The following is a 22,044-nucleotide window of genomic DNA, read 5'->3' on the forward strand; positions in this document are numbered from 1 at the left end:
AAGACAGCTAGTACATACTATACATTACAAGACAGCTAGTACATACTATACATTTTACAAGAAAACATACATGCTAGACAGAGAGAGAACAAACATACATGCTAGACAAAGAGAGAACATACATACATACTAGACAGAGAAAGAACACACAATACAACTAGTACATACAATACATATACAAGAATATTACTACAGTTATGTGAGCCACGTAACGGGGCATGACATCACCTGTCATGGCTCGTTTTGTATCCAGAATCTCCTTAATTGGAGAGCGTTGAGTTTGTGTATAGATCTATACTGGATTGACTATCCTACACCTTGCTGCTCGCTACAGTGGGACTTGCAAGTCTACGGGTGCCAAACGTCATTTTTCCTACGTCTTACATCGTCGTGTTCTAAGTCGGTAGTATGGTACAGGTCGATCACATGGTACTTAAATAACAATTGGTTTAAGGTAGTTAGTACAACGGTAGTTACTTAATACAATACTACAGTACTATTTTATTTCCCATTGCATTCACTTTGTGATCTTCACACAATGAACCGTAATGCAAAAACTATATTTTTGGTTAATGATAGTCAGATTTGGGAAAATACATACTCTTACAAGAGACATACACACAAACACTTGATGCCTTGGTAGAACGCTACTTTTAGTAGTAAAACATAGGGTTTTCTAGGAAATTCAAACATTTTACAAACATACACAAACTTTTACAAACTTACACATCACATACTTACAAACACTTTCATACAAACACAGACACTAAAATACTTATGATCTCACCAGCTTTAAAGCTGATACTCTCTTTCAAAATATCTTGTATTCTCAGGTCACCAGTAGACAGGTACCGAAACCATGTTGTGAGAAGATGGAGCTCGTTCAAGACTCATCTTTTATTTTGATTTATATTTTTGGTATCTATTAAACTTGACATAACACACTTGTATTAAATTATATTATTAATGCAATGGATGATGTTGTTGCTTGTTTACTACTTTGCATTGTTGTGATACTGTACATGACGTCCTCCACCCCCGAACGATTCCGTCGTTCCGGTTTTTGGGTGTGACATTAAACATCAAAAAGATCAAGAACACATAGAGTTTATGGCCGTAAACTCATGAGGAATGGTCCATGGGCCGTAAACTCTATAAAGTGGTGCCATTGTGCCACTAATGCTTCCTAAGGCTTAGACTCGAAGTAAGGATACTCCTTTATGACTTATAAGGCCTCAAAACACAAAATGGTACTTAATAACATGAGTTTACGGCCGTAAACTCATGGGGAAATGACCATGGGCCGTAAACTCATGAGTTGTTAGCATTTGGACCATAAACTCCTTTGAGAGGCCCTACACCCCTTAGATGCAACCCTAATGTACTCCTAGCACTCGAATCAAAGTGTTATCCATGTTTTAAGGTGTCTTTATTTGATTAATTAATAATTGACTAATTGGATACACATATGTGTCAATATATGTTAAATAGGATCAGTGTGTATGCTCAAGTTTTCACTTGACACTTAGCATCCTATACCATCCGTTCATCCAAACCACTCACTACAGGCGAGTTCATACCCCTTAATCAACCTTTTAAATGCTTTTTAAATGCTTTATGGGGGGATACAAGTTGAAACATTATAGTTATTATATCAATCACATGTGATTAATAACTATCAAACAAATGAATCTTACTACTCTGTTAGCTGTTTTACCAAACAAATGGATTTTTACTACTTTTCAAACAGTATTATCAAACAAACTACTTAAAATGTTTATCAAACTCTTTTGCATGTTAAACTCTTTATCAAACTTGTTTCTATATGCCAAGCTGCTGTCAAATCGTTTTATGAAATAAACATCAAGTCTTCAATACTTATTTAAACTCTTCAAAAGGTTTTACAAAACTTCTTTGTCTTTTAAACTAATATATTTTGTTAAATGCATATCTATATAGATATAGTTATATAAGTAAGATTGAAAGGACTTAGGACTGATAGCTCACCTTACTTCCTGTTCCTTGTTTGGTTGTGGACTTAGGGTACCAGATGTTTGTCGAAGGTCGTTTGAATCTTAGTTATATATTATGTATATGTATATAGATATAAAGGTTCCTTCATTCGATTCAATGCCTTTGGGTAGCAAAGGTATGCAAACATGTTCATTCATACAATCAACATTTTTAGTAAACTATAATAGGTATAGTTTAGGGAGTTACTAATACTATTACTAGAACAACGAAACATACCAAGAGTCAGTTCATACATGAGTAAATATATACTATTATGAGAAACTAGGAGAGTATGCTGTACATTAGTACAGAAAGAACATTTCTACATTATGACTTACTCTACAAACACTGTTATACGATAAAACAATGTGACACACCATTTAAGGATACAACGACACTGTGTTGTATCAATTTGTAACCAGAGTCTTCTGGAGGGAGAGTGAGCATCTTGTGTATAGAACTATACGGGACAGACACTCCCACACCCTGACTGCTAGCTACAGTCCCAGCCGATAAGGCCAAGGGGTGACCAAAATGTTACCTCATTACATATGACACCAGAGGGTCATCTTTTATTCAGTCGTCGATCAACATGGTTACATACGAGTTCACATTTAAACCTTTAATTAACCGAATTAAGATTAAAGAAAAATAGACTCTCCGAGGCGTATTGTTCATTTAATATCACCTGGAGTCTGCATTTCATTCATTTAGACTCTCCGAGGCGTATTGTTCATTTAATACCACCTGGAGTCTGCATTTCATTCATTTAGACCTCCGAGGCGTATTGTTCATTTAATACCACCTGGAGTCTGCATTTCATCCATTTAGACTCTCCGAGGCGTATTGTTCATTTAATACCACCTGGAGTCTGCATTTCATTTCTTTAGACTCTTCGAGGCGTATTGTTCATTTAGTACTACCTGGAGTCTGTATTGTAATCACTTTATAGCCAGCAGTGTTACTGCTGAGGTAAAATATTATTTTCCCTATTACAGTTACTTTGTGATTTTATCACATACACATTTATGTATAACTATATTTAGTTAATGATAGTCTTACAGGGGAAAATACACACTTCCACAAGAAACAAACATACATTTCATTTAATGCTTTGGTAGAAGGCTGCGTTAAGTAGAAAATATAGGATTTTCTAAGATTTACAAACATTTACAAACTTATATTTCAAACACATACAACCATTTTACTTACAAGAAATGACACTAAAATACTTATGATCTCACCAGCTTTAATGCTGATAAACTCTTTCAAAATAACTTGTATTCTCGGGTCACCAGTAGACAGGTACCGGTGCCAGATTTTGAGAAGATGGAGCTCGTTCAAGACTCATCTTTTATTTTGATTTACATTTTTAGTGTCTATTACACTTCACAGAACACACTTGTATTAAATTATATTATTAATGCAATGGATGATGTTGTTGGTTGTTTATTACTATTCATTGTTGTGATACTACACATGACGTCCTCCACCCCCGAACGATTCCGCCGTTCCGGTTTTGGGGTGTGACAAATATGAAGGATGATTACACACTAAAAGTGTCTATCATCCGACTATGGAGATCAATTTCAGATTTTAACCCCACTATTGTCAAATATCGTTAATGCTTCTTTAAGTTCTTCATATATATGGCAACAATGCAAAGTCCATAGATTAACAATAAACATGAGACTAACCGTTGGAAGGGATCCATCTGATATTCGAAAAATACATAATTTTGCAAACTGGCTTTTGGATATAGGAGAAGGAAAAGTTGGTGGTTCGAATGATGGTGAAGCGATTATTGATGTTCCGGATGATATTCTCATTAATGATCCACATGATCCTATAGGTTCATTAATTGAGTTTGTTTATCCTTCAATCTTGGAAAAATTCAACGTTACGAGTTATTTTCAAGAAAGAGCTGTACTAGCTCCCAAAAATGAAGTTGTCCAACAAATCAATGATCGTTTGTTAGCATTGTTTCCCGGAGACGAAGTAGAATATTTAAGTTCAGATAGTCTTTGCCAATCAGAGTTTGTTTATGATCAGTTTGATCCCAATTTATACTCCCCGGATATTTTAAATGGTCTTAAAGTATCAGGTTTGCCAAATCACAAGTTAATTTTAAAGGTCGGTGTTCCAGTTATGTTACTAAGAAACATTGATCAGAAAAATGGCTTATGTAACGACACTAGACTACAAGTGAAATCTCTGGGCAAACGTGTTATTGAGGCAATTATCATATCTGTAACTAACATTGGAAAGCAAACCTTTATTCCAAGAATGTCTTTAAGTCCATGTGAAAAAAAAAATTCCCTTCAAATTTCAAAGAAGACAATTTCCATTGGCTGTATGTTTTGCAATGACAATTAATAAAAGTCAGGGACAGTCGTTATCAAAGGTTGGTCTGTATCTCAAAGATCCTGTTTTTTCACATGGACAGTTGTATGTTGCCTTATCTAGAGTTCAAAGTAGAGAATGATTGAAATTGTTAATTTTAGATAAGGATGGTAGACTTATAAACAAAACTTCCAATGTTGTGTATAAGGAAGTTTTTAGGAATTTATAAATGCTTTGTAGTTTTTAAATTCAAACAATTATGTTTTTTTCTTTTATTTTTATTACATTTTTTAATATTTTATTTTTTATATAGCATTGTAAATCATAATATTGAATTTGTTTCCATATTTGATTTTCATGCTTTAATAGATGCCACATGGTGTTTCTTCATTGCTCCCTCAAATCAAAAAATAATGATTTGCCCTCACACTTCATAAAGCATTCACATATTGAAAGATGCATTTTAGTTATTTTCATATTTACCTTTCCATGAATTGATTGTGTTTCTCTTTTAACATATATTTAAATTTATATATTTTTTTTACAAATTTATATTAATATTAATTTTAAATAATCAATACAAAAAATGCTAAACAAACTTAACTCTTATTAATAATATAAATTTGTTTTTAAATTTTTTACCCGTGGTTTCCACGGATTGTAACCTAGTATATATATAAACACACACACATTTGACCATTGAATTTGTTTCACCTACTAAAAAAGATATTATCGGCTTTTATAGGTAATATTACCCTCCTTTGAACATGTAAGACGTATATAGACAAAATATATGACTTAAAACGGTAACGTACTTTATTTCGTTTTTGAGAAAGTTTGTGTTCTAGAAATCGAATTTTTCCATGACGAGTACATGATTTGAGTGAATCTTTATTGTTGTGGGTTCTTCATTTTTGAGAAAGTTTGTGTTCTAGAAATCGAATTTTTACTTGATTTGATCCATAATTCGATTTTCTCTCTTTAGAATACTTGTTTGTATCACTTTCTCTCTCTAGAGATTTCATTCATATCCACTTTCTCTCTCTAGAGATCTCTTTGATTATCACTTTCTCTCTACACTACAAACAAAATTATATTTGGTGGCACAATCTCTACACTACAAACAAAATTACATTTAGTGGCACAAGTTTTTAGTGACATATTTCTTTTTGTGCCACTATATTCGGTTTTTAGTGGCACATATTTTTATATGCCACTATATATGTTGAAAGTTCTAATTTTTGTTTAGCGCTAGTTATTTTTCCTTCTAATTTTCATTTCCCGCTCCTTATTCCCTCCACCACTGAAGGCCTTGCACATACCTCTTTTAACTTCTAGGTCAAAACTCAAAACACATTTGAAATTTTTGGATCCCCTGAAATCACAATCCCTTCCAATATCCAAAATCCCTGTCGCGCATGCGTATCATCTCCTTGTTCGCTGCTGATTAAATCTCGACATTTCATTGGTTGAAGCTCATTCAAGATTAAACATATCTCAGTACCTCACTGTCGATTGAAGATTTCTATATCTCATCATCGATTTCATCTTGTTTTTCTACCCGTTGAACAGGTACGATTTCGGATCCCCTATATTCATCTCAAACCCTATATCTTGAGTTGTTGGATTTCCATTGAAAATGTAATCGAAAAATCCACGACAGTTACCTAATCCGGATTTCCCATTCCCCATTCGGTCCAGTTTCCATGCTAATAACAATTCAGAGTGTACTCTTAGGGTCTCCCGTTAGGTAATCATCAGAGCTTAGTCTTAGGAGCTTGTCTTAGTCCGTTTTCATAGAGTCTGTGTGCCATCTGTGGGACCTCAAGTAAAATGACTTCACTGAATCTGTCTTTTTTTTGTGGGTGTTTTGTTCCAGTAAAATGACTCCCTTGTCCCTATATATAAATCTTTTCTCATTATAGCTTCTACCGGTGTTTTATTCACTGCTTTTATGCCCTCAATCGTCATCGACAGATCACTGTCAACCTTCTTGGATTATAAAAGGGTCAAACCTATCATCTCTTGTTCACTCTGTTGACCTTCACAGTAAGTCAATCTTGTACTTCCTCTAACTAAAAATGAAAATTACTTTAGATTCTTCCAAAACATGTTAAAAGGAATTCTTGTTGAAGGTTTTCTCAGATAATTTTTATTGTTGTTGCAGTTCATATGAAGCTTTTTTGGTGTGCTCAATTTCCTCAAAAATCACACTGGTGGTAATCCTGCTAGTCTTTCATCTATGGACATATGACTTGACCATTATACCCTTGTGTTTGGCTTTGCATATATTTATTTTGCAGTTTATCTTTTGATGTCATTTGGTGTTTTTTAGTTGTTTCTCTTTGTAATCAGTGTATTCATTTGGTCCAGGGCATTAAAAACCAAAGGATTGACCCTGCTTATAAATTAAAGATACATCATGGGATTTTTTTGTTGCTTCTCTTTTTGACATTTTTACCCCTGACTCTGGTATGAAGGTTTCTCTTTGACAATTTTTACTATTGTTGTTGTACATATGAAGCTTTGGTGTGCTCAATTCCCTAAAAAATCACTTTTGGTGGTATTCCTGCTAGCCTCTCATCTTTGTACATATGAATTGACCATTATACCCTTCGGTTTGCCTTCTCTGATCCTGTTATGCCTTTATTTTGCAGCTTATATTTTGTTGTTTTTTGGCGTTCTTTTAGATGCTTCCATTATACACTTGACAACCCTTTTTCAGCCTTTTATTTTCCTCATGGCTTCTAAAACTAATTTTCCTTACTAATTTGAGCATAAAACAATAGCATACATGTGTTATTTTCTTTTGATTTTTTGTCGTTATAAATAATGTATTCATAACCATTTTATGTTATGTGTTGCTTATGTATTTGTTAGGAATTAAAAGAAAGCCATGTACTTCACCCACTTTACTAGAGTGATGCAGCAGATCAGATACAAATACCATATCTTATTATTAGGTGAGACCCTTTTTTGTCATTAAATAAATAATGTCAAGTTAGTTAAGGCTTTAAAGATTTCTAAGTTTCATCTGCCAAGTGTTTACTTCAATTGGTTTGTAATCGAATTGAAGGCTATTGTTAGAAGTTGTGCTTTGTGGCATATATCAATTCCATTTTTAATTTGTTATCTTAAATGTATTGAAAAAAAATGTACTTCTTTTCTTCCTATTTACAATATTTTACTTTCATTTACTGCTATAAATGTGAAAACCTTTCAAATTAATGTTCTAATAAGAAATTATCTATGTGGCATAAAATATTACAGAAATAGTCGTTGTGGTGGAAACTATTATAGAAGAGGTCCGTACGGCAGAAAGTTGTTACAAAAAAGGTCCATGTGGTAGAAAATGTTAAAGAAATGATCCATGTGGGTTAGTTCATACACAACAAGCATTGAGCAATTATGCGAATTTGGAGGTCAATCAAGTTGTTTTTTCTCCAACAATATTTAGTTTGATAGTTTTAACTTTTGAGTGTTACTAGCACTGACATTTAGACTTATTAATATTTTTTGAAGACTTTTTGTACTAAATATTGTTGTTAAACAAGTTAAATTTGAATTTAAGTGATGATATTATGTTTTCTATTTGTTATCTAATTTATTATTTAATATTACATCTAAATTAAAAAAAATACCAAACCAAATTTTCAATATCATTATTTTTGTGGTGAAAAAATATGCTGAAAGTATGAAAATAGTATTTATATTAGTGGCATAAAATAAATGCCATTAAACTCAATAGTTTTTTAGTGGCATAAAAAAAAGTGCCACTAAAATCCATAAGGCTGCAGCGACACAATTGAGAAGTGCCATTAAAGGCTTTTAGTGGCACTTTTTTTTTGTGCTGCTGATTCCTCAGGGGGCTTTTAGTGGCACTTTTTCTGTGCCACTAAATGTCATTTAGTTTGTAGTGCTAGAAAATTTTCAAGTTCTTGTAATCATGGTGTATTTGGCTTATGATTCTTAGGTTGTGATGATTGGAGATGTCAAATACAAAGTCAACGAGAAACAATTTTATGGGTTATTGTTGAAAGGCGGGTTGATTTCAACTGAAACTTTGATTTCCTGTGGAAGCTTGAAAGATGATCATGGAAGATTGATATTTTAACCACTTTCGAAGATTGGAAGTTTGATTGAAATCACCATGAATATGTTATCTTGGTGTGAAAATCAGAAGGAATGAAAAGAAAGAGAATTATTCAAGAAAGAATATGTTTCTCTTATTGAAGACCCAAATGATCTTCATGTTCTTAATTTTGTTGAATTTCAAGAAATGGGAATTCAATGTGATTTTGATGAAGATGTGAAAGTTCTTCGTTCAATTGGAGTTCAAACCGATAAATGCATGAATTATTGTGATTTGTTTGAAGGAATGGTGCTTTATCGAAAGCCCTCAATCCAAGAAGTTCAAATGTATCAAACTCCAAAAGATTTGATTCAAACTTGCAAAGTTAAAATTGTTCTTGAATTCAAATCTTCAAGATCCAAGAAGATGAAAAGGAAGAAAAAGAAGAAGAAGATCAAAAGCAACAACAAATGAGTTTCTTCACAAAAATCTTCAAATGTTGTGTGAAGCAAAAATCTATGAAACAAATTTGGGTTCAAAACAACAATCATCAAGTGTTGTAATGAATTTGTATTCAAAATCTAAAAGTGTTGATAGTTCTTATAAAGATGATGCTAGATTGTTGACGAACACGAAGAACGGTTTGTATAACACGCATCGTGGGTGGTACAATGTGAAGATTGAAGATTTTCTTGTTCCAACAAAAGAACCAAAATCTTCAATAATTAATTTGTGTGTTGCAAACGGGAAAAGAATCATCAAGAAAGTTTCTTAAATTCTCAAGTGGATTCCGAAAAATTCATGTTAAGATCGGTGATGAACAATCCAGATTTTCTCGAAATTTAATTTTAATTTCGATTCGTGCTTTCGTTTTTCATTTTCGATCGTTTTGACTCTTTTGGATCAAACTTGTTTCAACCAGACTTGTTATGATCAAATATAATTTTTCAATAGATGAAGCCCAAACCGAATCAAAATCCAAAACTATCCCAATCGTTTTTGATTTAGCCCAAAATCAGATTCATTACTGTATTGAGCCCAAAATCCTTAGACTTCGTTACTGAATTAATTCTCGAACATTTCATCCAAAATTGACAATCGAACATTCCATCTGATTTTGACTTTTGGAGTCAATATTAATTCACGAACCCCTGATCAAATTCGTCGACCATTTTCTGATTTTGACCAAAGAATTCTTAATATCGTATCAATCACTCATTCAATTCAGTTTGAGTTCGTGTTTTTCAAATGTTCTTGATGATCGATTCCTTTGATTGTTTTTATTTGATATCGATTTTGATTTGTTCGTTCCTCTTGTTCTTAATCGATATAATATGTGATTTGTGTAATTCTTTTTGAGTTCTCGATCTTGTTATTTGAGCTTGAGAAAGTTAAAAACCTGTGAAGGCGATTCTCTCATCAGATCGATGGTTTTAAATTGATTAAAAATTGAAATTTGATGAATTGGCTTTAGCGAAGGGTCAAAATCGAATGGTCATAACTGCAAACTCAAATTTGAATGATCAAACGAGATGATCAAAATTGGAGTTCTTTGTGGAGTATTCAAAATCGAAGTTGATTGTCGACGTCCAGAAATCGATAGCTTGATGATACTTTGTTGTTAATCGATTACAGATGGTCGAAGGAAGAGCAAAGTATCGTATACGGATTTGATTGTGAAGCAGAAAATATCAAAGTTCTGATTTTCGAGATTTGTAGCAAAGTCCATTGAGAATTGATATGGATGATTATTCGATTTAATGATCGATTGATTAAAATTGAAAAATCGATGCTAAGTTCAATTTGATATTGAAGGTTCAAAGAACTAGCAGCTACACAACTACAGATTGAGAAAGAGATTGAGAAAGAAAGAGGAGCAAAGAGTCGAAAAGATTAAGGTGGTGTTTGGATAAATAGTTTTTAGCTTGTTAGCTTATTGTTTATTTGTTTATTGCGGTGAGAATAAGCATTTTTTTTTAAAATGTGTTTGGATTAGCTTATTGTGGTGAGAATAAGCAATAAGCAATAAACATATTAAGTGTATGACAAACAAAACAGCTTATATGAATAAAATGACCAATAAACAATAAGCAATAAACATTCCCCAATTGCTTATTAAAATCAGCTTATTTTGCTTACTCCTACCGCAATAAGCTGATTTTTTAAAAACTCATATCCAAACACTTAAATTTGCTTATTGCGGTGGGATTAAACAATAAACAACCTATTTTTCACCTATCAAACACCCCCTAAGAAAAATCGGATACCATGGTTTTTCTACCGTTGAAGAATTGCGTTAAAAAAAAAAAAAATACAATATATACAATTTACAACACGTATTGGGCTATCATAGCTAAATGAGCTAACTATACACGTAGTACAAATAATGGGCTATCTAAACTACATACACTAATAGTCTAATAGTATGAAATTCTCCTTTATAAGTTATAATATATAAGTTATAATATATGAAATTCTCCCTTATAATGAATGAGTCAAGACCACCGTTTTATAAGTGTTAATATCTTTTCTCTTTTGCAAATATATATATAAGATATTAAGTTATTTTACATAAATTCCAATATAACAATGCATAATTGCATAAATGCTTTTTATGAAACGCGAGTGAATAATTTCTGCGAAACCACTTTGCTACATAATTTGGTAAAAATAAAGCGTTGTTACACAAATACTCATTTAATCTTTATTTTATTTAGAAGTAGAGAATACAAAATCCAAATTTATAATTAAGCTTATTATAATTGCTTGACTAGAAGGACAATCTTTGTTTTCTCTTTTCATTTATGATTAGACTTTTCATATAAAAATGACGCACAACGTACAATGGTATGTGACGTTTACACTTTGGAATACAATTCTTATAAAAGTACCAATAGAATACACGATCAAAAGTTATCTATTTGTGCTATGACATATGATGCTGTCCTAAAGGAAGTGAGAATGAAACGAAATATAACAGTGAAATTGGAATAATTTTTTTATTGAATACATCATTATTGAAAATATATGATTCCTTAAGATAACTTGTCTTTTCTTTGAATATGTAGTACTATTTTCTTATTCCTTTGAAATTACTTTTATATAATCTAATTAAACAATAAATTAATTTCAAAAGGTCCTAGCTAAGAACAAAAGTTGATGTATTGGAAGACGGGTTTGTTGATCAAATTAGTAATGAATCACCATAGAATCTCAATAAATCAGATTTGTACATATGTATCACTATCGAGTTCCGAAAGAAATATTTGGTAGCCCCAATTTAGTATTTATACATCCATGTATAGGGTGCAAAATGAATTTTACATCTTATTTTGTTGGTTGTTGGTTAGCTATAAATCTAAAAGGGGACCATAAAACCTAATAGACAAACCCAAAAGATAACAAGGATTCTAGCAAAAGGGAACATGGAAAAAGAGACCAAATTATAACCAAGGAGCTAAAGGAAATCTAACAAATAAACCAAAACCCAAATGCATGTGTGAGAGGAACAATTTAAAACAGTGGCGACAATCGAATCTAGAGATTGCCTCAGATGTTGCAAAAATGGAAAATAAATGTCACACTCTATTTCAGCATAATAGAAATTATAAAATAATGACAAATAAACATTATTATTAAAATAATATAAAAACATAATTTGTCCTGAGGGTTACCGTCCATGACAAAAACACTAAGAAACATACTATTTTGTTCTTAAAAGTTGTTATCTTCTGGTTAAAAGTAGTTTGTGACAGATTAAATTCCACCAATGTTTTTATGCCAAAACTCAGTACCTAGACCTTGTTCGTTTTCTTGCAATTCGAACCCTCTTCGGTAATCACTAAGAAATATACTATTTTATAATTGTTGAAAATCAGAACAAATAGACATGCAAGGAAACCGACAAATAATATTGAAAATTATATGTCGATTAATTGCGATAAATAAATCCAATTATTATTATTATTATTATTATTATTACCAAGTTTCGTCCAAAAATCAGATCAACCTTTCTCGATTTGATCAGATTATAAGAAAGGAATAGAAACAGACTATCCTGTTGTTGGATGGAATTAAAAACGAGACAACAATGTAAAACCAACATGTTGACGGCTGATCTTGAACGTGGAATAACTGCACGGATCAGACTCCTGTCCTTAAAGGTTTTTACTTCGCTTCTATCGGCTGTAAGCAACAGAGTAAAAGCCCATGATTTAATGCAGATTTACCGAGTTTCTAACAGCTATGGAAAACGATAAACGCAAAGTGAATACTAAGAAACTGAAATAAATCGTAGAGAGAGAGAGAGAGAGAGAGAGAGCTTCGAAATTCGTCACAGAATATGGCTCTCATAGGGCTTTATTATAGGTATCAAAACCCTAGAAGGCAATAAAGGGGCCCCTCATGGGCCGCCCCCTAGAAACCCTAGGGCGACGACTTGCTCTCCAAGCAAGCCGTTTTTTGTACCTTCCAGAATATTTCGTTAACTTATTCACGAAGTCAACCGTTTGATCAGATCGGTCAAACCTACTTGACCCAAACTTCACCAAAATAAGAACCTCCTCAGCTCCCAGCAACCGATGTGTCGTGCGAAGTGCCAAGTGTGCCTAAATCGTTCCATTTCGCGCACTCGCGATGTCGGCTATTTCTATGCTAGGCTAGGCATGCATGTGCGGGCTTGACCCATTCCTTTGATCCACTAAATCTTTTGAAGGCTTATCAAGGGAAAAGACATATAAATCTACACAAGGTTTCTTCCCCCACCAATGTTGGATAAAGGAAAATAGCCAACTTGCTATTATACCTACATAATTTCCAACAATCCCCCACCAAGTTAGAAAGTTTCCTTTCACTCAGACATATGATGTCACTCGGGTGTCACGAAGATTAAACCATAGTTTAATGAGAACAAACAAGAAGAGACCAATTCAATGGTATCCTTTTAGATTTAAACCATGAACCTTGTGACCTCTTCGGTTTACCCCCACACATCACATGCCGTCTTCGCGTTCTCCCTGAGCGCTAATATGGCCATGCGTTATAAATCCTTTTCATGACCCTTTAGAAGATAAACCACTAATCTTCACTTGAGGCAGCACCACCTCTAGATCATATAGGCAAAGTCTTACAACATCTTCGTTGTTTAGATGTCTCCAATAGTTTGTTAAGAGTCGTAACTCAACCTCGTTCTCGGAAACGGTGTACTATCTTACCTCACATGGATCTATCATTAATGATAGTACCTTCTATCGTTAGTGACTTCGTTGTGACCCTTTAAACTTGAGAGTTAGGAGCACTAATACCAAGTTGGGTTTCCATCACTAAGCGATTCTATTGTGGTTTTAGATCCATGACTCTTGTGGTAGATGTAACCAAATCTCTCGTCAGAGGTTTGGTAAACGGATCTGCCGAGTTCCTAACTATCTTAACATAGACAACTTTGATGGTATTACTTTCAATTAGTTATCTCACAAAATTGTGTCGCATACCTACATGTCTCAACTTCCCATTATAAAAAGAAAGGTGAAGTAGTGGGCGTTTTGGAAGACTTTTGGTGAAATTATTTAAGCATCCCTCCTAGCAATTATATTCTTGGGATTATTTTTGGATTTTCCCGAAGATAAGAAATTCTTCCATTAGTTTATTTTTATGTTCTATGAACGAGACATAGGAAGGAATCTTGGATGTCCCATTCATGTCCCAATCATTTTTGACACTTGGAAATGGTCTTCATGGGTTAAGATCATCCCAATAGAGGTTTTGATCGGACATAAACCAACTACATTAGGGTTATAAATCGATGATCATTTTTGTAATTGACCAGTTCCCACGACCCGAGCATCCATTTGTCACGTCGTGGCAACATGACTTTGATCGATTGGGATTGCATCAATCCTGAAGATCCGACGCCACCCCTGGCAGATAAAAAACTCAAGACCGTTATCATCACAAAAGACCCGAGTGAGATACAGCTCCAAACGCACTGTCAACCCAAACTCATCAATAGTCCTCCATACTAGAGCTTAGTGAATGCTAAACTGCATAGACAACAGAGCAGTCACCCGTGAAATGAAGAAGCTTTCTTTCAGCATGTAACATCCGAATTTCTAGGTATAATATTTTGATTATTTTAATTTGAGAATTTCAGAGGGACTCGACGAGCTGGTGCCTCAACTCGTCGAGTAGGGATGCGTTTGATGACGTGGATAAATGACTAGACTCGACGAGTCGGAGAGCTGATTCGCCGAGTCAGCGCTGCTGAGGTAAACCCTAATATTCCGGGCATGTGGCCTATATAAAGGACCTTATGGCCTCCCATTGCGGCCATATCTTCCAGAGAGCAACCCTAAAGAGTCCTTGAACATGTAGAGTGAGAGAGAGAGCCACCTTGAGCTTATTAGTGTAATTTTGCAAGAGAAAAGGAGGTTACAAGCTAGAAGGCCAAAGGCGACTGCTAGATCTGAAGATTTCATTAAGAGGGCTTCAGTTGGAGGTATAATATTCGACCCTCTCCTTCCCTAATTGTGTAGATCTATTATTTTGGGGATTAGGGCTTGTATTACCTTCTTGAATGGGGTTTTGGATGCATCAAATCCCCTTTCTAAGCTTGTGTTGTAGATCTGGATATTGTGAGGTACAGAGAGCCCGAAAGTAGGAAGTTATGGTTGTGTAACCATGGGGTTTTAGAGTTTGAAAGCATTAATGGAGTCTTGATGGCATATAGAGCAAAATATACCATGCATGTACCCCAAGATCGGATCTTTACGTAACTTTCGGAAGCTAGGAGGCTAGATCTGAGGTTTAGAGTTGCAGATCTGACCTCAGTCGATCAAATGAGAGACTTGTTAAGACGACTCGCCGAGTCTATGAAACGACTCGACGAGTCAGATCGGGTTTGACCCAGTACCATTGACCCAGTGACAACTCGTCGAGTTGGGAGTCAACTCGACGAGCTGAGTGAATCCCTGTGAGAATAGTGAAGAGACACAATTGGACTCGGCGAGTCACATGGGTGAACTCGGCGAGTCAGGTCAACCTTGTCTATTGACTTCGTGTGTGGGTCAGTTAGGGACTCTTGGATATCTAGAGGGGTGAAAGGGTCTTTTACCTGTCCCGAGGATTAGAGGGTGAATGAAGAGGACTTTAGATAAAAAGGGGCAAAATAGTGATCTTAATTGAGTTGCTCGTTTATTTTGTTAGGTGAAGGATAGTCCGGATTACCACGTGTGTATCTATTTCCTACTAGTCACGAGGTGAGTCTTCTCACTATACTTATCTTGAGTGGTAACCTATGTGTTTGAGACATCATGCTTATCTGTGTATTGAGATATTTTGTTTATTACTCTATGATATGTATGCTATGTTTATTTGAGTATTGAGTAGAGGGATCAGAGGATCCAATCTGAGTTATGGGACCGGAGGGTTCCACTGAGACACACTGACCAGAAGGTCTTATTGAGTTATAGCCTCGAGTGGCTAATGAGCTGTGTGTGGTATTTTGGGGAACTCACTAAGCATTTATGCTTACCGTATTATGTGTTATGTGTTTTAGGTACTTCCGAGGACCGCGGGAAAGCTCCGACATGATTGTACACCTGCATCGAGAAGGAGTGATGATCCTGGATTTTGAATGATTGTTTTTGGAAAACTTTGTGAAAACTGTTTTTGGGATTAATGAAATGACTTATGTTATGAATTTAAAAACGAAAATTTGGTTGAAAATTTTACGTTGTTACACAGCAGAAGGAATGTTAGCCGGAAACTGTAGAAATGAATGAGACAATCAATTAAGTGGTAACTGACCAGTCCGTTGGCGACCTGCTACAAACATTGTAAAACCTGAGAAAAATAAGGCAAGACGGTTAGAATTAAGATAAAAATACGAGAAAAGGGTTGAAAATTTTCTAAAAAGTGTTCATGCATGCCTAAGACTGTGTAGCATGCACGTTGAAGATGCCCCCCCCCCCCTCTGGTGCATTGAAGATGCACGACGTGCTTCAAGAACACAAGGAATAGTTGATTTTGAAAGCCTAAATTTTGTCTAAATTTCAACCTAAAAGCTATAGGGGATCAATAATTGAGGCTTTTAAAAGTAAAATACACTACCAATTTCGTCCTAAACATAACAAATAGATGGAATTAGAAAAACCTTATAATTTTCCCTAAAAACTGAAAACCTCAAATCGAGGTTAGATTAATGGATTAAATAAGAAGTTAAGCATTGGGGTTTAGTAATCGGTTGTTAAACTAGATATATATCTAGTCAATTTAAAGTGTTACAAATAGAAGTGATAAAATCCTAAAAATTCTCAAAACACTATATTAGGAATCAAAGAGTTGTTATGAACTAGGAATAAGTTTAGTTTTACGGGAATAAGTACCTCGAAAATGGAAGAATTGAAGGCTCAAAGCCCGAATACGAAAAACACGCGGCGTGCTCGTCGCGTGTGGGGACCAGTAGGGAAAGGGAAGCATGTGACGAATAAAGCCAAAAATGTCATTAAATACTAAAGTGACGAAGGTGTGCGTGACACATACACCATGCACGACATGCAACACCCCAATTTCAAAAATTGACACTTTTTACCCTAAAATTATTTCACTTATCACTTTTTCACCCTAAGAACTAAAAAGCCATTTAAGCTTAGAAACCTTGCCTATCCAAAGTTTCGAAACATGAAAGGAATAATGTATCATTATTCATATGAATTCCCTTAAATGACCAAGAATCTCATTTAGAGACAACCAAACCATCTAAGAAAAGCATAAACCAATAAGAAGACCAATTGCTTAGAAGTTAACTAGTTAAAAATGATAAGGTATGGTGGAAATCACAAGAAATAAGAATAGTATATCACCAAAGGATTAAAACGCATAAAGATTTAAAAATTTCAATTATACTAGTCAAATATATGAGCAAGAAAAACATGTAACATCATTATAGGATGACCACATGACAATGTTAGCATTAGTAGATCCAACTACCATCAAGTCGATGACTGAACGACAAGTCTTAGACACTTTAGGAAATTTCAAAGCCATTAGGAAAGAAGGAAATATTGACCAAGAGGATAAAGAAGGTAGGCAGATAATAAGCACCTACAAGGAATTTATCAACAGAAAACCAAGACCCTTCTATTGAGATGAGGGAGTAAATGGGTTAATCCATTGGATCAAAATGATGGAAAGAAAATATGCCAATTACTGTTGCGTGAAATTTACCATCTGCACATTTATAGGTAAGGCTCTTACCTGGTGGAATACTCAAGTCAAAACCTTATGTGTAAACATAGCTTACGAAGTTTCATGGGAAGAACTGAAAAAGTTAATGATAAGAGAATTTTGTTCTAAGGGAAGACATGACATGAGTGGAACATGAATTCCATCACCTAACTACAAGAAACATATGCTTATCAACCTATACCATACACTTTGAGGACCTAGCCACTGTATGTCCAAAATTAATTGGCTTGGAAGGCAAGAAGGTTGAACCATACATCAAGGGGCTAGCTCCACAGATTCAATGAATGATCTACACAACCCAAACCAATACCTGCAAAGATGTTATATAGTTAGCCTTTAGTCTAACTAAACTGGTAACCAGGTAGAAACCATTCAAATCAAGAAAGAATAAGAAGGGGTCAAGGATTTCAAAAGGAAATAGGAAGAAGTTCCCAATGGAGAATCCAGTCGATCCTTATGGAAGAAAAGAGGCATCAAGAAGTCTCGAGGAAGATCGCCGACTCCACCAAGGGAATACTTGGTGAGGCTCCCCAAGTGTGAAAATTGTAGTTATCACCATCCGGGAAAATGTAGAGATCTAGTTTGTGACAACTATGATAAAAAAGGGCACACCGCAAAGTATTGCAAAAACTAACACAACGATTGGATAGATGCTTAAAGCAAAGTATCTAGAGGAAATGTACTAATGTAATCAGGAAGATTTAGGATTACCCTATAAAAACATATATGTAATGCTTAAGATATCAAGTGAAAGGACTACCAATCCTTGAAATGTTTACCATTAAAAGGAATGTAACATATGCACATCTATTTTTAGTATAATTGCATGTAAGATATTCTTAAGGATGGTAAAATTAATATTTACACATGGAGATTAGGACATGGAAATTCTTCCGGAAATCTATAACAAAACAAAGAGGAAATAAAATCTAACCCTAGGTTTCCTATTGGAGTAAAATAAGAACAAATAAACACCAAAATGATGAAGTTAAAAGTAGAAACAATAAACCCCCTGAAGACATACAACCTAGAAAGGATGAGTGACCTCAATAGTAAAAAGGGATCAAACATGGATAAAGAAAACGGTCTCCCCTAACAAGAAAAACACTACGGTTTGAATTTCTAGACGAAATTATTTAAACGGGGGGAGAATTGACAATTGCGAAAATTGTCACCGGTAACCAATTGTAAAAGACTCAAAATATGATAATTATCTAAATACAAGGCTTAGAACCCTAGTACATGAGAGAAAAGAGTATAAAATATGCAAAAAGCATATAATTTAGTATGCAAAAAGATGTGTTAACTAGTATAAAGGGTAACATATTAGTGAAATACACTAGATGTGATACCAAGGATATAAACTTCGTAAAAATCTGAGTTCAATTTGAGGAATATGGTTTTTGTAAAAAGTAAAATCAACCACGTAAATAAATTTTGCAATGTCAAAATTGTACTAAGATATTGGTTGAGTTTTGACTAAAGTCATTTAAAGGAAAGTCATAGTACTCCTCGAGATAAGAAATTTGAGGCAAAGAAGGTCAAAAACGGAGTACGAACGAAAAAGATATGATTTTTGAAAATTCATAAAACTAAAAAGGAAAGTTAGAATAAGCCAATAAAACCTTACAGAAAGTTGTAGTTCTCACAGATAGCTACATGAATATATAAGGAACGTCAAAAACAAGAGTCATATAAGAGAGATATGAACTTTATACAATCTTAATCATGTGTGCTTGATGCACGCCATGCACGACGTGCACTTCTGACAGCCTACTTCGTCGAGATGCGAGAGACATGGACCACCAGGAAAGTGACACATAGCAAGTTTTGAATAGAGCCATGATGCTCGTGTGCGACGTGCATAGATATTTGCATCGCATGCACATCAAAATCAACCATATAAATAAAGGCCTTCACCTCTTCAATTTCCACAGTGTTATGGGTTAGAGTCGTGCCCCATTTAGTGCACTGGGTCGCCAATTCACGTTAGTAGTGAATAGGGTATTTACTTGGGAGTTTTACTGATGTAATAGACCCTAGTTAGCGAGGGACATTAATAGTAATTATATAGAAGTAAATAAGTTAATAGCTACTATGATGAAAGAATGTACAGATTTTTATATGCAATAATATGTTAATAGTTAGCAATGTGTGTTGCATGGATCAATATGTTTACATGACTCAACATGTTGTATGTGTATGTGTTGTTTCTGTGCTTATGTGCTTGAGATTGACTCATTGTGCTGACACTGAGACTGGATTCTTGCTTGTTGTTCTAGCTTTTGCATTGGTACATGTAACTCGACATTGATGGCCTGGTGAGGTCAAGATGTTTTTCGTAGTTATAGTCTTTTAGGTTTCTAGTGATTATACCAGTTTGAGACTTGTCGTGATATTTCATTTACTTTTAGTTTTGATATTTGTTTTGGGTTGAATTTTACAACTTTGAATTATGATGGGTTTTTGTGAAAGATTTTCAGGTAACATTGGTGGTGTTTTCTTATTAAGACTTCCACTAACAATTTCTGATATAAATAGGTTTTTAAATAAAAAAAATTGGGTAAAAAACCATGGTGCATGAAGTCGGAAAATATTTCTAGGGTATCTTTGAATGGAAGGACTCAACTTAGTTTTCTTTAGTGAAATCATTCATCCGGTCATATTTGATTGCATTTTTTGAAGTAGTAGTGTATTATGATTCTGTAGTAGATTGTGTAATTTTGTTTTTCTTGGAGCTCATTCCAACAAAACTCATTATGCACTCATAAAGTCATTATATAATTATAATTTATAATTATATCAACATGTTTTAAAGTTAGCATCTTGTGTATCACTTTTCATAAAGATCTTCTTCTAAACTAATTAACTCATATATATCCTCTTAGTTCTTCTTATTACTCTTAGAATGTCCGTATAGTCATCTAATGACTTTCCTATGTATATTATTGGTATCTTATGATATGTTCATAGCATAAATATGTACCTAGTCTTATGCATAATGTGGCATAAATGATGAATTCATTTTTCAAATCAAATAGAATATAAATCATTTTATCTAGCTCAAACCTATGTGCGCGGTCTTTTTGAGGCAAATTCAAAATGATGTGATGTGGCAATCCCAAAAGTGCACCATAGGAATCTTATATCTTGATATTTAAAGATATTGTTATAGTGTGCATAAAGATTTAAAACTTTAACATTCATCTTTATCTGTCACTAGAGATTTGAAATTCCTAGAATGTAACTTCTCAGGATCAAGTATGTATTATTCATCCAAGATTAAGAATATCACTATGCTCTTGCTAGTTTTTAGTGAACATAGGTGTTATCCTCATCTTGATATGAAAACATACGTTTTGTTTTCATATTAAAATGATGATTCTAACTTTGAGATGTTTTCTTTATATCTATAAATGGATCTTAAGGCTTACGCACTTTTTTTGGAAAACTTAGATTAACAAAACCTCCAAGCTAAGCTATATAGACATCTCCACGTAGGTGTCTATTAAGAAAATTGGTTTTCTTGAATCTATTTACATATCTCATAATCACAATATGTAGTTATAGGAAATAATATCTTTGTAGATCTAATCATAACTACTTGAGCTACTTCAAGTTCCATGTATCTCTCACTTCCTTTATGATTAGAAGCTTGCATTCTGAAAACTTAGCTTTTAGATGAATAAGAGAGCTTATTCTTTGTGGGTTTATGTATAATAATACAAACAAACGTTTAGAATATTTGACAAATATGTATTTGGTATTTTTTAGGCCTGGAAGCTTTAGTCTTACATAGGCTACAAATCATCAAAACATTAAGTAAGATGAGGATGGAGATTTTCCATACTAAATCTTATAAAATAACTTATCTACTTCTTAGTTGGTGTTTGTATTCGAAGTAAAAGTGATAATGATTAAGGCATAATCCGAAAAGGAAAAAGGAAGATGATTTCTACTAGATTAAGAAGTAAACCATATCTAGTTAGAAGGCTTACTTCATCCTTTATTATCTCTAAGGATTTAAATGGTATTATTGAGTTGATGATGTATCTTGTACTAAATCTAGACATTCATTAGAAGAGAAGTCATACATCACAATGTATAGTTTTTTAATAATTATTTTTCTCCACCGTTTAGTGAAAATATAATTAGTGATCTTTTATACATAAATAAGATTCACATATGTATAATAAACTATATTATTTGCCTTTAAAAATCCATTTCTTGAAGTTGGAATATGTGTATTTTATTTATATAATACAGATAATGTAATAGATAAGTTTGTATCAAATCATGTTTGATTCAAAGTGTTTGGTTTCTGAACTTTATTATTTTAAAATTTTTTATATTTACTTTATAATTCTTATTAA

The 22,044-nt window shown here is 33.8% G+C and overlaps 1 protein-coding gene and 1 long non-coding RNA gene across 6 annotated transcripts; both read left to right on the plus strand.

Moving 5' to 3' along the window:
• Positions 1–3,699: 3,699 nt before the first annotated feature.
• LOC145157580 (uncharacterized) lies at positions 3,700–4,677 on the plus strand. The gene is made up of 2 exons (XM_079076606.1): positions 3,700–4,366; positions 4,670–4,677. Exons 1-2 carry the CDS (start codon positions 3,700–3,702, stop codon positions 4,675–4,677), a joined length of 675 nt encoding a protein of 224 aa, XP_078932732.1.
• A 944-nt stretch (positions 4,678–5,621) lies between these two features.
• Positions 5,622–8,556, plus strand: LOC145156427 (uncharacterized). 5 transcript variants are annotated; one of them, XR_013736693.1, is made up of 6 exons: positions 5,622–6,405; positions 6,524–6,575; positions 6,730–6,828; positions 7,237–7,319; positions 7,627–7,778; positions 8,330–8,556. It is a non-coding gene; the product is annotated as an uncharacterized LOC145156427 (long non-coding RNA). The 5 variants fall into 5 exon arrangements; XR_013736695.1 differs by lacking the exon at positions 8,330–8,556 and having other exon boundaries at positions 5,622–6,106; positions 6,334–6,405; positions 7,627–7,926; XR_013736694.1 differs by lacking the exon at positions 8,330–8,556 and having other exon boundaries at positions 5,622–5,928; positions 6,334–6,405; positions 7,627–7,926.
• The last annotated feature ends 13,488 nt before the right edge of the window (positions 8,557–22,044 follow it).

Source organism: Lactuca virosa, chromosome 2 (genome assembly GCF_052849685.1).
Source record: "Lactuca virosa cultivar CGN04683 chromosome 2, Lactuca_virosa_CGN04683_v6, whole genome shotgun sequence".
Taxonomy (NCBI): Eukaryota; Viridiplantae; Streptophyta; class Magnoliopsida; order Asterales; family Asteraceae; genus Lactuca; species Lactuca virosa.

Coding starts and splice junctions, on each gene's coding strand:
- LOC145157580 (XM_079076606.1), top strand. CDS start 3,700: ATGAGACTAACCGTTGGAAGGGATCCATCTGATATTCGAAAAATACAT.